Raw genomic sequence first — 17,814 nt, forward strand, 5'->3', positions numbered from 1 at the left:
GTAAAATGAATATCCTAAATTTAATTAATTGAAATAAAAACTAATATGTCACCTCGCCCACTCTCCTCTTGTCCCTCCACCCAGTCAAGATCCTTTAATTAAGAACCATTCGTGAGCTGAAGTGATTTTCTAATATTTAATACGTTTCATATTTCTTCCCTTTGTGGAGCAGACTAATGTAAAATTTGAAAATGCACTGCAGACCTTTTCAGAATGGTAGGAGGTGTGACCTGCAGGTTAAATCTAGCTTTAAGCAATGGAACAATCTGACTGGTGCCAAATGTTAGTTGAAAGGTTAACATGTAGAGAACTCGCATAAAGCGGGGGAAAAAAAGATCCCTCGCTTGCATTTGTTTGTTTATCCTGTGATCTCTGTAGTTTCACAGTCTTATCCCTTCACTAGAAGCACATTTAGCTTGTGACAGAATTACAATGGTCCCCTCTCAGTGCACTTCTTTCTGGGCTGATGGAGCGTGTTATTTTTCTGTACCTCATTAAATGATGTCAGGTTAAGCTTTTTGGCGATGAACTTCTTGAGGTGGAGGACTGTGGCTTGTGCTGAACAGCGGATCCACTTGCGCTTCAGACCTCGAAGCTTGCTGCTGTTGCACTCCAAGCAGATGCTGACCTGTTAAGAGGAAACACAAACATATAAAAACATCAATAAAGACTGTTTATAAGGCATTCATAAAATGGCGGCAGTACAAAAGAGGCAAACTCTTGCTTTGGTTAAAAAAAATGACCATTCCTCTGGCGCTACCTTCAAACCAAACTTGACATTTTTTCCCCCAGAAGTGTTTCAGGATATATTTGCAGTTCTCTCCATTTTTCAACTATTTAACTATTCTATCTTCTGTTGTGCAATTCAAATTGTTGCCTTGGATACCACAGCCTTGTTTGATATCAAAAAGTGGGAAAACAACAGGAGCAGTGCTGTTTCTGAAACCTGCGTCTGGGCTTGCAGCTAAACATGAGAGATGCTAAGTATTTAGCATATTCTCATTCCCTACTGACCCCAGAGTTACTCGTTTCGCCCGATCTTTCATGAGAACAGGCTTAAGGATTAGAAAAGGACAATGTGATAGCTGTTTAATTCAGTCTGACACTGGTGCTGATTTCCAAGTCTGCTTGTACCACCCATCTCGCTGAACCAGAATGGTCTGTTTTGCTTATTGTATTCTTTCATGCAACCGAGCGTCAGCCGTTGGCCTGTGCACTTGCCCCCCCGAGGTGAAACGGTAGGTGGTTTTGGCAGTCGATGGTTGCAGGAGTCAGAATGCATTACTGCCACTGAGCTCCTGCCCCCACGTATCAAAAGACAGAAGAGAAGGACCGAAGCCATATATTTCTTCATTGTGGGTGTCCTTTCTGTCACACTCTCCCTCTGTCTGTCTCTTTTAATCCATCTCTATTGAGACAGGAAAAAGCAACATAACCGTGGTTTCTGCTTAAACGCTGAAATCATCTCTCTCCTCAAATAAACACTGGCAGCGCTTCAGTGCACCTTCTATAAGCAAAGAGCAACACCGTAATATATCTGCTTTCCAGTGGCGTTGGCGATGAGCGAGGCTCATAATGTGAAATAAAAGCCTCGGTGGTGATCTGGACTCCACAGCGGCTCCATGGCAGTTTCATTACATTACAGTGCATTAGTGGCGTCGGTGTGGAGCCAAAGAGTCCTGCTACAGCTCTACACACTCACAGACGTGACTGATGCAATAGTGAGGCATATCAAGAAAATATCATGCAGAGAAAGCTTAACATTATTTTACGGGCTCATTACTGAAGCCTGAATGCTTGCAGAGGTCTGAGGCAATACGTCTACTGGTATTGTTTTTCATAAAATCTGTGTGTGTGTGTGTGTAGCTGTGTGTAAAAGAAAAGCTTGGGTCTCTCTGTGTGAGAATTGATGTGGACCACCGATAAATCAGGCTTTGAGAATTCAAGGCTCAATTAATAATTCAGAGCAGTGCTGCGTTGTCCAGTTTCTTCGAAGTACACTCTTTAAGCTCAAAATAACTAATTCATTAAGTTTATAGCTTTTTCTTATTTTTTCCTCACCCCATAGAGATCTTACCCTTACCTCTATACCTCATCTGAAACAATGCTACTTCATGCTCATAATGTAGGGTTTTCTCTGATTCATTGAGGCTCTGTTGTAATCCTTGTTTACTGTTTTTGTTTGCCGTCTTTGCTTTCGTTAGCTTTCTCTGGCACTGCCTCACACCCCAAGGTTACACTCTGAAAGGTCGTCCAGAAGACAGCGGGGAAGTGTTCTGGAAGTTGGCCATGCGTGCCGGTTTGCCTGCCGGTTCCTACATCCTAGTGGCTTCTACATCTCCAGTGACATCGTGATGGGGGGGCGGGCAGCTTTCTGGGACTCTTTCGTCCCTCATCTTCATTCTTCTTGATGGCAACTGCTGCTATCAATCCTCCGGACCTCTTGATCACATATGACTATAAACCCTTTGAGATGAGGCATCTTGTTTTGCATTTTCCAATGTTCTCTCTTCACAACTCTTTGGTTTTCTAATGCACTTCATCTTTCATTGTGACACCCTCTGCTTTCTACAATCTGGGCTGGTTGCTGCATTTCTGGAAAATGAAAGGGCTTCCAAGGACCTTTACAGCATGAAGTTTTCTGTCCTCAAATGTCTCTTGACTGTTTTACAACTCACTCTAAGTTAGTACAAGCAAACACAAAAGTGGTCCTTCAAGAAACTTATCAGGAGTGGGCAAGTACATCTAAATGTATTGTTTTTATCAGGCGGCCCTTCTTGTTACCCGATAGTACTCGATTCTTCCAAACAACTACTTTGTTCTGCAGATAAGCTGTTTAGAGTGGAAACAGTAAAATGTGAGACCTCTGCACTCGCAAAATCTATTGATAATCTTTACGTAGTCTGCACACACAAAGAAATGTAGAAGGTTCCCTGGAGAAAGTCTATAGACCAGGTCCTGTGAGCCGGTAGCATTTACACAAACCTCTTATTCTTGCACAGAATGAGAGGTTAACGACAGGATTTTACAACTCAGTGAGGTTATCACAGTAGCACTCCTTTTTTTATCTCACAGCAGCAATCCTATGCCCTGCAATTTCTGTCAGTGTTTTCAAAGTAATAAATGAGAAACCTATGGGGGGTTTTCTGGTCTCCCCTTAGATCTCAAAGACCCCTTACTTAGCACATATCTCTAACATCTTATTCCATCAGTTTTCTCTCTTTATGTTCCTCTCATTTCAGCCACTGCCTTTACGTTCTGACAAGACTCACCTCTTACTCATAACTCTCACGACCCCCCACCCCTTCCAACAGGAATTATGTTCTATAATTTTCACCCTGCATAATGACTTGTTTTCATGAGCCGATCTTTTTCTCTCTCGATCCTGCAAATCTCTCATTTTCATCAGTCATTCCTCTGCTCTCTCTCCCTCTCTCTCTCTGTGACATTTGACACGCCTGCATTCAGCTCACACAGTCTGCCGTATTAGCTATTCTGAACGCATCCTGCACCGCTGCCGAATATCCAAAGGGCAGGAACTTCACCCTCATCGGGGCAGCCTGTTTTCCCCACATGGCGGTGAAGAGCTGCCTGATTGGAGACGACCGGTTTGCTTTTTTAAAATCTGCCTGTTGGGTTTTTGTGCTCTTAAAAACGACGACTAAGATGGTATAAAAACAATTTTCCTCAGCCCGTGCAACACTGCGGGGGGAGACGCTTTGTGTTTCTGATAACCTCTGTCCAGCACAACAATAACTGCGCTCTCTTTGCATTATTAATGTCATTTTGCAGAGCTTGAGAATGTGCCAGAATATAAATGAAATCAAGTGAAGCCCATTTCCATTTTGATGGCAGTGGTGTGGCTCTGTGGTGTCTGTGGATCTACACAAATCAAACAGGCGAAAAACCAAAGACAAAAGAATGCAGTAATTGTAAAACAGCCTGGTAAATCACATGGGGGCCACTTTTGTAAAGGCAATAATTGATGTGCAGGCTTTTAAGGCAATTGTACCCACAATTATCGCCAACAGCATTTTTTTTCCCTTTGTGCTTTTGTTACTGCTTTGTAACCCACAATTATTTTATCCAATTTGCTTCTTGTAATCACTGCTAAAAGACAAACCAATGTGTAGTGCTTCCCAAAATTCCTTGTATATTATATTATATGATTTAAAAAAGGGCTTGTTTAACAAAATGACATAAAAACTGGTTCTTACTTACCTCTAGTGGCATCTATCCATGCAGATAGTTTTGATTTTATTTACCCATGTTCTTAGATATCTGACTCTGATATGTCTGCCTCCATACTGCTAACATTAAGGATGGGATTATGTTTGTGGTGCTCACAGCATTAAACATTTACATCTCAACAATTCTATTTCCAGAAACAATGTCCCTGTTACTCTGATTACCAATACTCTGAAGTGCTAATGTTGGTTTGAAAACAATTTAGGGTTCATAGGGACCTTTTTTGGGGTAGAAAGTAGTTTGAGTTTAAAAACTATTGACAGTCTGAGGATTATTCAGGGTAACAGGGACTTGGAAAACTGGACCAAAGACTGGAAACTGTGCTGTTCAATTCTTTATATATAATGGAACAGAATTAAATTTACCCACATTGTACTGGAAAAGAAGCAGATTTCTCAAAACCTGGACAGACAAAATCAAAACTATCTTCATGGTCATCAGGTGAAGTGATTATTCTTTCTATGTTTGACAAATCAAACCTTTAACTGACTAAATGAGAGGCTGTTATTTTTAAGAGTCCTTGAGAAGAAATCAGAAGCATAAATTGCTGTCCGTGTGTAAGTGAGGGCTTACCTGCTCGTCGCTACGGTGATAGTCGTTGTCCTCTTCTGGTTTCTCCTCTCCTGCCTCCTTATTGGCCGTGTCTTCTGATTTTGCATCGCCTGTGCAGAAAACCAAAAGGAGGAAGAGCATTGAGCTGTCGAGTTTCTGAATAAACATTTGCTGACCAGAGCAGAGCACAGAAACAGATCTAAACATGCACATATACATCATGGACACCTCATTGTCTCAAACTGCATCTGCTTCTGTTTTTGCTGCAGTCAATCCGGTTATGGAGAAGCATTGTTTTTTCTCTCACCATGCTCATTAACTTAAGTCAAGAGGCTTGAGCTTAATTGTCGTCCATGGTGGCCCTGTTGAAAACAGGAAACGGGTTTGTTTGTCTCTGTGCAGTATTTAAACAGCCTGCAGCCGGTGGAGCGTAAAAACACCTCCTGCAGAGGTCCATTTATAAGGCAATTACACGTCGGAGGGTGTCAAAGCATCCTTTATACGACTTATCCGCTGTCTGGGCACGTCTCTAATACAGGAAAACTTCTAACAAGAAGGAAAACTCGGTCATTCTCCATACTGATTAGCCTACATGAGGGCTGGCATCAGTAAGCGGCAGTCTTTGGTGAATGAATGGTAAAATAGGAAGGAAGAGAGTTCACACACTCCGTGTGTCTCAGAAATGAGTTCACAGTGCTGCAAGAAAGGCAAGGTGCTGTTTAATAATACACCACACAGAGCTTATGGTTTGGAGCTGTAAGAGGCCTGAATCACACAGTACACCTCGAGTCAACTATATTTAAAGAGTTTATGTGAAAAGCTTACGTTGGAGGGAATATGATTTGAAGTTTTATACATTTTATGAACGTTAATTCACTAAATGTGTCCTGCAATCTGAAAGTACCTTTAATTCCCTCTGGAGAGTAATACTTGAAATTAAATGTGGATGGACAGATCGTATAAAATACCGATCTGCAGGGCTTCAACTATCATCAGTTAATCTGACAATTACTTTCTTGATGAATCAATGTGAAAAATGCTCATGAAACATGTCCTCAAATTGCTTGTTTTGTCTGCTGTCTCACTACAGAGACTTTATATAGCCTTCCTACTTTGATATGGTTTCTTGTGTGCACATGAACACAGTGGAGGACACACACCTACTTTTAAAAGCCCTGTGAAGCAGCGGCTACAAAGTTGTCCAAGACAGGTGTGGTTATATTTTTCTTCTTGTTGGCTGTGATACTGTAGTAATATTGAATTTTTAAGACCTGAAACTTAGTTATCAAAGTCAAAGTTGCGGTGCTGTGACAAAATTGCTGCACAGATAGGTATTGCTTTTCTGTAACCTTTAAAAACAAAAGAAATTCTGTCTATTCTTCCTGGATTCAGTGGATATAATAACATGGTGTGTGTGTGTGTGTGTGTGTGTGTGTGTGTGTGTGTGTGTGTGTGTGTGTGTGTGTGTGTGTGTGTGTGTGTGTGTGTGTGTGTGTGTGTGTGTGTGTGTACACGTCAGCTCAGACTGCAGATGGGATTGCATTCACCCCTCTGTGACCATTTTCCGTTCAGGCTAACTGTCACCAATTCCACTGAGTATAACTGGGAAAGGTCTTAGCTTGCCCTGATGTCTCTGTGGTGATTGTCTCCAGAGCTGGCCTCACTGATTGCTTATGAAGAGGGCCTTGCTCTTATTGTTGTGTCTCACCTTCAAGCAACCCTGGAGTACCTCAGTGACTCTAAACAGACATAAAAACGCTGTTTGTGTTTCAGGTAATGGGATGATTGCTTGTGTCTGGGGATTTTAAAAAACTGAGCAGCCTCTCTATTAAAAGAGTTTTTTTCTGTCCCACTCACTCGCTCATTTGCGATCTCTCACATACAATTAAATCACAAAGCCATGTACAATGACGATATCAAGTGAGTAAACTAGCCGTGTGTGGGAGTTTATATTGTCATGAAAGAGAAAAGTGCACTCAGCAGACTCATCATGGCACCCTGTCCCTCTATTTTCTTGCGTTAAGTGCACAGGAAACCAGGCAATTTAGAGAAATGAGTCTGTTGTGTGCTGGTGGAAACCAAGTTTTTGTTCTGCCTGTGTCGAGTTTTGCTTGGAAGAAAACTCACTGTGTACGCACTTACCTGTTAATGTCACAGTGCCATAATACGTTAACATTTGGGTCCATGGTGCATATTGTGTGTTTTTCTGTGTCTCTGTAACACCTTAAGACTCCTAGAATTTAAGCTCCAAACAATTAAAGGTTTTGCAGTGCAACACACTTCTGCCACGTCACACAGCATCATCTCATGCCAGTCGACACCCATAGCACACTTTGTGCGTGTCATACATACAGAGGAAGGAGTAAAGGTACAGTTAAGTAGGCAGAATGTGCTGAGTCTGCGTTTGTAAAAAATTGTAACACGTCAGTGCTGGGAAATAGTTAGACAGTTGTGATTCCCGATGAGTTGATGAGCATCAGTCCACAATAGTACCTCATCAGTGTGCATTTTTACATAGATTTACATGGATTACCAGGCAAAACAGACAACCCTGAGCCCCCAGAGGCCCCAAAAACCCCAGCTTCTCAGGATAATCTGATTAATTGTTGCTGTTTATTAGGGAATTGGGCTGCCCTGGGCTCGTGATTAAGGCAGCAACCTTGAACAACTTCAGAATACAAACAACTTCCCCATCTTCCCTAATTTCTAGTCTTCACTCTGTGGCTGTCTGTCTAATAAAGGCATACAATGTCCAAAAAATACCTTTTTAAAAAGGTTAGAGACTTGTACTGAAGGTTTACATGGTCTTATGGGATTTTCTGTTCTTGAAAACAGATGTTGGCATTTCTCTGCACCAAAGTCACCAAGACCGACTGTAGTAAATGTATTGGACATAATGTTACCAGCATTAACATTTCTGGCCCTGAATTCAGCTCTAAGGAATTGGGGGGGTGCTACCCTGTCCTGTTGTCAGCAATGTGCCAGAAGAATTTATTTAACTCAGCTGGTTAGAGAGGACCCCAGAGAAAGTTTCTCTTTCTGAGGGATTCTGGATAAATGAGCCTTTAATTAAGTGTAATGTGGTTCAGCTCGGCTGGCAGGGGCAACATTAACAGAGTGCCCACTGTTGCCTGAAGTTAGTGTTGTGTGATCTCTGCTTTACCATGTGTTAACTTTGGTTTGCCATTCTTAAATAAGAACTAATGAGGAGCATCCATTTTCTCTGACTGGAGAGTAAAGAGTGGAAGTAAACAAGCCAGAGTCAGGCTGTGTGTTTTACAGCAAAAAGCCATTTTAAAATCCCTGTGGTGATGCTGGATGTTAAAATTCTCACTATAGCTTGTCTGAAATAGTCGAAGAGATGTTTTTGGCCTTGTTAGTGAAGCCACCTGGCTCTAAAAACCACAGTGTCAGCTGGTTTTGTTTGATTGTAAGGGACAGCATAGCCTCTAAAGGTCACCTGCTGGGCATTTAGACTGTAAGACTGCTGTCCTACTCCGTTCTGTGTAGGAGAATATGCAGTATTGTGTCAGCTGGCACTTTTAAACAGTCGTAGTCTTTGCAATTAAGAAGACGAATGTACTAAAACTATGGTACAACATTAGCTTTGGCTGAACTGTGGAACATGTTTTAGCTCACACCAAGAATTGCTGAATTTGACCCCCATTTCTTAGAGCGGACTGTAGGGTCAGTATGAAGAGGAGGGAAAATTGGACTTAACCTATCCTTCAATCTGTGTGCCACAGACATTTATTTAATCACAGCAGACATCACAGACAAAGTTATCTCTCATTATCTAAATGTTGCTACCTCGGTCCATCTACCATGATAAACCCAAAGAAATCCAATGATGTCTGAGTGGGCAGTATCATGTCATATTACAGTGTTTTTATAATGTTTCGACTAAAATATACTGTATTTGTACTGTAAGTACAGATGATAGTAATGTGACATTTTCAACCTAACAAGTGATTTAGCTTTTGGTGCGTGGAGCTGGGAGCTGGGAGCTGGGAGCCAACCCTCAGACCAGCTTTGAGGTGGACTGGATGATCTATTTATTTTCTCATCTGCACTCAAGTTCGACAGCAGCTTTCACAATTCACACACAGAAGTCAGATATCAATACACAGAGAATGTCTTCTAATGCATAAAAACAACTCTTTATTGACCCAAGAGTGAAAAACATCCTGGTCAATGAGCCTCCAAACGATATGCACATTTGACTTTCTACAGTTTTTTATGTGTGTTAAAAGTCAAAAAATATTTTTATCCCTACCCAAGGCTAAAGACATTGTATTTGTTTGTGTTTTAGCCGAATTGAAATGATGGTGAAATGCAATCGAGGAGTCCCCGGGTATTTCTATTGGCGTCTGCGCAAATGATCCTTAAAATGTGTTTGTGTATGAACATGTATGTGTATTTGGGGTGTGTGTGTGTGTGTGTGTGTGTGTGTGTGTGTGTGCGTGCTGTAGCTAGACCTGTCTTCAAGCGACGATGCACAGGAAGCCGAAGAGCAGTTCCACTTCCATTTGAGCCTTAATTACCAAAATCAGAGAGGGGGATTAAGCGAGCGATTAGGCCTGCCAGCATGACAACCCTCTGGGCACACATTTACACCAGCCCTTGGAAGTGAGCTGGTACGGAAAAGCCGTTGAGCACAACAAGCGGTCCAGGGACTCATTCTGATTGGCTAAATTGCCTTCATCTCTACTGCTTAATGGCTTCCGGTGTTACATGTGGTCTTGCTTCTAATGTTACTCATTACAAGTTGGTGGCTTCATACCTTATATAGTACAATGAGAAGAACCAGACACCACACACAATCATGGATTTACAATTTTGCTTGGCATCTACCACTTACTGCTTAAAAAACGGAGACGAAATTGATTTAGAAGAGGAAGCCACAATTTGTTAACACCATTCAGAGCCCATCTGATGTTACTGTGGATGAGATGCGCTTTGACCCCACTCTGGAGAGAGACCATCTCCAGCACAACTCGGCATGTTTAAACTAGTAATGGAAATGCAAATAATTGCTGTATGGTCTGAATCGGCACGGCCAAAAGTGCCCATGCCAAAGTCCAATCACTTATCTGCTCTGTCCAGTAACAAACATGTAGCAAACCCTCTCCACTGTAAACCTCGGCCATCACTCACATGGTGATGGCATGGCGGCAGTCTCCTATTCAGTTAGAGACAGGGCAACTTTTCAAACATTGCTTAATATCACGCAGTGAATGAAAGAACGCAACAATTACAGAAAAAAATCAAAATCTTCCCTGCAGATAGCTGTCCCATAACCACTTACACCGAGTATAAACCAAGCTTCCATGAGCCCAAAAACAAACAATACAAACTCGTGGTTAGTATACTTAGATGTGTGTGCTACATTGTGGTAAACTGTGTGTTTCTTTTTTTGTAAATCGTCCGTTACTTGGAGGGAACATTCCCCTCCCTCCCATTCCCTGTTTTTGTTGGGTTGTTTGATCACCTCAGACATGTTGATCCCTACTGACATTTGGACAAACTTCTACCCATAACTCATAAGACAAGATAGAGGTAAGCAACACCTTTTGGCATGCTGTGGCCTCCACTATATTAAGGGCATGTTGAACAGGGGAAAACCTGGTAAAAACTGGTAAATCAAGCTACTAAAGCCACCAGGGCTAGTTACTGGATTCACATAGGCATAGGGTTGCTATCACTAAAAAATGATGTGCATATTTAATCAGAAAGAAACAACTATCAAGTTTCATTATGTATCATTACCAAATTAAGACTGAAACTGTTGGATTCCAAAGTGTCTGGTTGGGATACATTCTAAAATTTTTCGATTTAAGACATTACAAATCACTGGTGGGTTCCTTTTTGACCAGTTGTAAGAATTCATCCATGACAGTATTTGCAAGGAATGACCCAAAAACAAAATCTGTCTGTGAATCCTCTGAGTGTTTATAAAAACAAACGAAGGAGCATGTGTGGGTAAGGCCGTACCATTGCGTTGATCTAGATGAGTCTTCATATTGCAAAGCTCTCCTTTAATGTCTCCAGGCACCTCCATCCCCAACTTCTGATAGAAATCCCTCTGCTTCTTTATCTCCGCTGCATAGGAGGGGGAAGAGAGAAAAATAAGAGATGACAGTGTCTTTTTCTCAAGGTCACTGCTGTCACTGGGCAATTCAAATTCAGCGGTGTGTGTGATGTGTGTGTGTGTGTGTGTGTGTGTGCGTGCACACACTATAACCTGCTTCATTAGGTCTCACAGGCCAGCAATAACAGCAAGAATATTTTATTAAAAATTGTTACTCATGGATGGCCAGCCAGCGAGTAGTAGTTAGTTGTTTGTTTTTTTTACTTTTCAAGCACTAAATTGTTACTATAAATGACAGAATTCCTGTATACCCACAGACATATTGTCACTTTGTTTATTTTACCATCTGTTCATATTAACTTTGATTGCATGTTTTGATCATTATCATGATTTAATGCTTGCTAATTTCCAGTAAACAAATGACAAACAACAACTGGATCGCTTCATTTCAAATAACCAAAGACTTTTGTTTCACATGAGTGATTGTGTTAATGAAACCCCAGAGTATGTTGAAAATCAAGACTTTGTACGAACCCTGAGACAAAGATACCAGACATCGGTAGAGCAAAATACAAGCTAGAGTTTTGAGGTTATTAGTTGGATCTCTCACTGGGGGGCTTCATAAGGAAAGACAGTAAATGGCACTTACCCTCTTGAAGTCCCGGTACCAACTTGTAGACAATGTCTTGCATTGTTCTGTCATGGCTAAAAAAAACAAGAAATTGATTAGTTACCTTATTAGTTGATGACAATTAACATTATGGACCAACAGCATTTGAAATTGATATCCAAAGATAGCCACACACCTGAAATATTCCAGAGCACTGTATCGCTTAGGATTTAAAATGGTTTTGTATAATCTACAGCAGTAGTTCCCTATCCAGAAAGGAGTCAGTATCATTTCATCTGAAATACATCTATGCTACAGAATGTGTGTTTATTTCTTCACCTATCCAGGCCTCCAAAATGAGTTACAGATAGACCATGCTTTGTTTAAAGTAGTCACAAGCCAAGAAAGGTTGGCAACCACTGATCTACAGTACTACTCTAGGCACAGCTAACTGTGAAATCCCTGCCTGATAAAAACCTGAAAATATAAAACTGACACATATGGATCGACGGCAAACATGTTATGATAGGCTGAAAAATCCAAATGGCACCAGCTCTCAGAGGCTAGTGTGCAGCATATGCTCTGTCAGTCAGAGTGTTAAATAGCATTTCACTGTTAGTCAGTGCCGGCGACACAGGTGCACAGTGTGGGCTCAGGTCTGCCATCACCATGATGGTGCCTTTTGGACAACCAGCCGTGGCAGCCAGCGAACGGACACGACATGTTGAGTTTGCTGCGGCGTTATGGCGGAAAAACCACAGAAAAATGTGGCATGTTCGTCTCCCCTGCTGTCCACTGGGAGAGTCACTGTATCTGGGGCCAAAATTAGCTGCTCGATGCTGAGCCTCGCTCCAAAAAGCAGCAGAACACTGACCCCTGCTGGACAGAGCTGGGAGTATCATTCTCGCAACCAGGTTTGGACTGTTACTGAGCTCTGCTGTGTACAAATGTGACAATTAGCATAGATTCTAAAAGTCTGTGTAACTCTACTGGAGGGGTGAACGTCATTCTTTAAAAGATGTTTCTTTATTATTCGGGGTTGATGGTGGTGGAGATCATTGTCTAACATTACTCAAAATGTGTTGGGATCTGATGATTGTAAAGGCCATAGCATATAATTCACATACCATTTATTTAGCCCTGTTTCTCCAACATTTATTCAGGCTTCCCCTTTTTTTGTCTGTAGGTATATATGTGTATTTGCATCAGGTATATAAACTATAATCTCACTACCGTTACCGTTTAATTGGCCTATATGCTGTATTTTGTCTGTCTTGCAATAACATTGATTTCTTGTGCTGTTAAGGAGACTTTTACAAGGGTAAATAAAGGTTTCACATAAAATCAGCCCTGTAAAGGCAAGACGTGGCAAATTTATATATAAACCAGCAGCTACATTAACGGATTTCCATTGTGCCACTAAAGAATGCTTGAAGTGCGTTCTTTGCAGCCGTTTAACCTAATGTTCAGAATGATTTTGTGATGGTTTTGTTGTCATAACCAGAATCATTTCAAGTATAAGGTGAAAAAAATAATGGATTAAAACCATCAAGGAAAGCCACACTCGACAGTACAAGGGGCAGGATTAGTTCTGCTGAGCTAATTCTCTGTGAGGAGACGTCTCAGTGTGAGTTCAATCTCAAACATCAACTTTGATCAATCCTCTTGATGAGCAGATGGGGTTTATCCGTCAGCTGTTGGGCGCTTTTGCCTTCAAATCACTTGTGATGTTTCCCATCAACTCCAATTTCCTGCAAACAATGAGGCAAAAAACAGCTGTGCGAAGAGCTAATGTGTTTGAAATGGAGCATTTCCTGCGAAACAATGAGTCTGCAGACAGCGCAGTTTAGACTGTAATGACTAAATTGCTGTTACACATTAAGTTTGTGTGTCCCATTAATCAGACGTGAACGCTTGAGCGCTCAGAGGGGGCACGAACAACAAAATCCCTCAGTGAGGAGGATTCAGTCTGAGTGAACTTCCCAAAACAATAAGAAGCAGACGTCTACGTCTTTATTTTTACCTGATGAGTAAAACTTCATTCAGTACTATTATTTTAAAGATAAGGTGCAATTTGTTGTCATTTTTGAGGCAAATGCATTCAAATATTTCCCAGCTGTGCTTGTTGAGGTCCACTACAGTTTCATAACAGTCACGCTCTGTGTCCACTCTATCAGCAGTGGTGAGCAGCTGTCAGTAGTTACATTAACTGCACTGTCTGATCTATGATAATGTACAGTCAATGCTGTTATTACAAAGATCCACTCTATATCTACAGTATTATATAGCTTCTATTGTCTGTGTGGTATTTGAGCCAATGTTCTGTTACCTTTACATTTAAGGATGTAAAGTTTAAAAATGTATTTACTGTTTCCCTTTTTAAAGACAGTTGAATAAAAACTACATTTACCAAGATCTTATCAAGTGTCCCTGTGAAAATAGTTCTGTTATATTTGTATGTCAGACATTTGTATAATATGTACATCATTTTATACATATTGTATGTATTTTTATATGAAATTCCCTCGCTTTTCTCTTCCTGTTAAATGTTTAAAGATATCCGAGGGTTCATCTTGTATACATTTGGGGCAATTAGCTAACTCCACATTATGTACAAGCTGACTGTTATGTGTCACCGTAACTAGCAGAGCAATGTCATAATAGGCAGTGCGTAATTGGCAAAAGGGTCCAACTGCAGCACCCCCCTCCTCAGGCCCCTCTCATGCAGGTATTATCACTCCCTGCCGGTAAAGGAAATTACTTCTTTATTTCAGAGGTCAAGATGTCATTATATAGTTCACAAAACATTATGTGAAATATATGAATTATATTTATATTATATGGAGTATATGACTGAAACATTCACGTACGTTAAGTTGTGTTTAGAAAGACTCGTTCACTTCTCATAATGTTGGTGTCTGGAAGGGGTTCAGAGAGATAACTAACTACAAACCTAAAATGTCATTGATTTTAATCTTTTAAAAGCCTGGCAGTTTCAGAGGAGTGCAATGGTAAACTGGACGAGTACTCTAAATAGAACAAGGGGCCTTCACAGACTCACATGGGGCAACTGATACCACCGACTGATGATGATATTAATGTTTATTCATTTACTAATCATTAACTGTAACAGCCTCTATTTGAGTAGGATCACCGATCACAGAAATAAATCACTAAAACCACATTAATTAATGTTTGAGTAATATGAAAATCTGCACACTCTCAGCCATCCATGAGGCAATCCACTCAAAGATGTAATAGTACTTTGCATTTAATGAATAACTGCATATATTATATATTGCACCTAATAGTGTATGTATTTTCTCATCTAGGGAGCAGAATTATTAATTGAACCTTTTTATGTTCACATATCTAACCCTACAAAAATTCACAGAAATACACACAACCCTCAGCTGTCTGCAGAGGAGAAGAAATAAAATGGAGAAAGGCCAGCAGCACTTTGTTCCTTGGTAGTTTATTCTTTACTGGCAGTGCACTGCTGATGCTCCCAGCGGCAGTGAGCAGCTCCCTGCACACTGATGGAGCACTGTCAAAACCTTAGAGAGTGTGTGTGTGTGTGTGTGTGTGTGTGTGTGTGTGTGTGTGTGTGTGTGTGTGTGTGTGTGTGTGTGTGTGTGTGTACTAAATGTTTGTGAGGGTGGAAGGCAGAAGGAAACAGAAAGAAAGACAAAATGAAAGACAACATACCTGTGTGTGTATATGTGTCTGTGTGTGTGTGTGTGTGTGTGTGTGTGTGTGTGTGTCAGAGAGAGAGTGTGGTGTCTGCGGCGGCTCCCTCACTCACCCGATGTACTGCAGTGGATGGCTCTGATGAATAACAATCCTACACGTGGGGCACGTGTTGTTTTCTTCCAGATACTTCACTAGGCAGCTTCTACAGACTGGAGACGCACACACACACACAAACAAACACAGTGTCATGGTTACTGTCCGAGCTACAGGTGCATAGTGTATTGGCCAACAATTACACTGTGTCTTTGGTATGTTTTCAGAAGGATGTTTGAAATGACAAATATTTTATTTTATTATTTCAAAATATGTTTGTGAGTCTGAGCAAACTTTACCATAAATTGCGCATAATTAGAACCCAACTGACAAATCAGCCGACCGATATTTAGCTCATCGAAGAGCTACAGCATAATGCCGTATATTGTCTGCTGATAAGTCACAAGACATATCAGCTCAGAAAATCTTTACATTTAATTCATTCATTTAGAAAATCCATTTCTACATTGTAAATGTCCCCATCACATCTTAGTCACAATACTTTAATAAACAATTATAAGCAGGCCTGTTCAAAAATGTCTATGTGTGGTGTGTGTGTTAAAAAGTAAATGTCAGCCAAGACTTTATCATCCGATTTTAAAATTCACAAATACTGGTCGAGCTCCATTTGTGATGTTAAGAGTTAAGAGTCTTACAAGTAGCCCAAACTGTACATAGAAACTTCACCACAAAACTACAACCAGCTACTGTTTTACTAATCAATTCATATGTCAGAGAAAAGCAGCAAATCCTCACATCTGAGGGAATGTTTGTCTTAATAAATACATTTTATGTCAATCAAAAAATAACTGATTAATCTCCTACAGGGTGAAAGAAACGGAGGGTGAACTGCAGATAAAGATGCCCACACAGATACAATAAAAACACACTCTTGACTAAAGCACTGGTTTTAACATTGTTACCACATTCTGACTTTGGATAAATAATCGAATATCAAAAATGATGTTGAAACCTAAACTACTTGACTTTTCACCTGTGGAAACCTTCACGTTCATAATACAGGACATTTGAAGCACCAACACTGTAACTCTCTGCACACAGACCTCCATCACATCCATCTCTCCCTCTGACAAGTTTTATTGCGGTGGAGCTCAGTCTGTCAGAACAGCTGCAAAAGAGACGTGATGTGAATCTCTTTGTCTCAACTCTCCAACCGAGGAGCCCCCCTTTTTCCAAAGTGAGAGGGAGAATCAAAGCCTCTCAACGGGTCTCTGATGTTTACCGTGGGCTGAACAGCTCCCATCTGTGGTGGAGGAGCTCCCTCTGGTGGACAGACCAGGTATCACACTGTCTGGGTTTGTCTAATACTTTATTTGTACTTTATCTTCTCGCTGCCATTTTGGTATTAAATTCAGTTAGATGTTTGGTTTTGTGCATTTAAAACGATGCACTAGCAACTTAGGGAGCTCAGAATCATGGGTATGGACTGTTCTGAGAGTTTTTTCTCACTTTTAACCAAAAAAAAAAAAAAAAAAGCCTTCACTTTAATCTCTTCGAGGCGAACCAAAAAACCAGTGATTGGTCCGCACTCCAGTTCGACCCAAACACACTGTACCGGGAATAAATGTGTTGAGTTCAATTAAACAGCTCCAAACACAGTGGGGGTGAGAATGCCTTCGAGCCCAACATCCACAGACCCCTGTCATTATTTAAAGTACCTGATAATTATGATTTCACAACAAGAACCTCAAAGTATCAACTCAAACGGTCGGTTTTGGTCCTGATGTCTGTATAACGCTGTTGGCTCTGCACAGATATTAGGTGAGCATTAAAGGGCACTTAAGGTTGCAGATGAGGTCGACTCAGTGAGACCCCCCCCCCCCCCAGGCCTTACAAAAATGGCTAATTCAAGGTCACACTACTTCCTTTTTCTCTCTAGCAGGCAGTAAAACACAAGCTAACATGCTTCACCTGTAGAGGCGCTATAAAGCTGCTCAACAGTGTCCGACCTGACCGAGCACGTGATGGTTTTAGCAATACTGAAGCTGAAAAATACATGAGGCCTCTCTGGTTGTACAGGAAGAGTCTGGCTAGATGGTTGAGGGATCGGAGAGGAAGCTTTCAGACTTGTTTCACAAGAGTGATGAAAAGTACCAAAGAGCCCACAGATGGTCTACAGCTGCATTTTATAATGCTACAGCTTACATTTTCTACAGCTCAACAGTTAAAAAAGCAGGATTTTCTGGGTCAGATATTGTTTTAGTAAATGTGAATCCGATGGAAATCAAGCTCTTCCATCAACCCTAAACATCTGGAAAAAGTAATCTGTGCTGAAAAAGTAATCAGATCACACGTCAAATATTCCTTTTTCAGATCTTGTTGCTCTTTTGAACGGCCTCCACTAAGTCTGAAGCTAAATCAGAGGCACATTGTTTTCTTTGGCCTTTTCTTTATATTTTGTGGTTTGTGTCCTTGTCATGTCCATCTCCTTTATTTCCGGTTTTCCTTTTCGTCTGTAAAGCACTTTGTAACTTCTGTTTCCAAACGTGCTACGTAAATAATGTTT

General features: G+C 40.9%; 1 protein-coding gene across 1 annotated transcript in view; it reads right to left on the minus strand.

The window, feature by feature from the left end:
• LOC127374355 (polycomb group RING finger protein 3) overlaps window positions 1–17,814 on the minus strand; it is a 61,113-nt gene that overhangs the window by 10,248 nt on the left and 33,051 nt on the right. The window contains exons 4-8 of the mRNA XM_051419560.1: window positions 15,307–15,403; window positions 11,541–11,596; window positions 10,795–10,902; window positions 4,822–4,910; window positions 491–628 (exon numbers count right to left, since the gene is read on the minus strand). Of these exons, the coding sequence (XP_051275520.1) occupies window positions 491–628; window positions 4,822–4,910; window positions 10,795–10,902; window positions 11,541–11,596; window positions 15,307–15,403 (488 nt within the window). The remainder of the gene's footprint in view (window positions 1–490; window positions 629–4,821; window positions 4,911–10,794; window positions 10,903–11,540; window positions 11,597–15,306; window positions 15,404–17,814) is intronic.

Source organism: Dicentrarchus labrax, unplaced genomic scaffold, assembly GCF_905237075.1.
Source record: "Dicentrarchus labrax unplaced genomic scaffold, dlabrax2021, whole genome shotgun sequence".
In the NCBI taxonomy this organism is placed as follows: Eukaryota; Metazoa; Chordata; class Actinopteri; family Moronidae; genus Dicentrarchus; species Dicentrarchus labrax.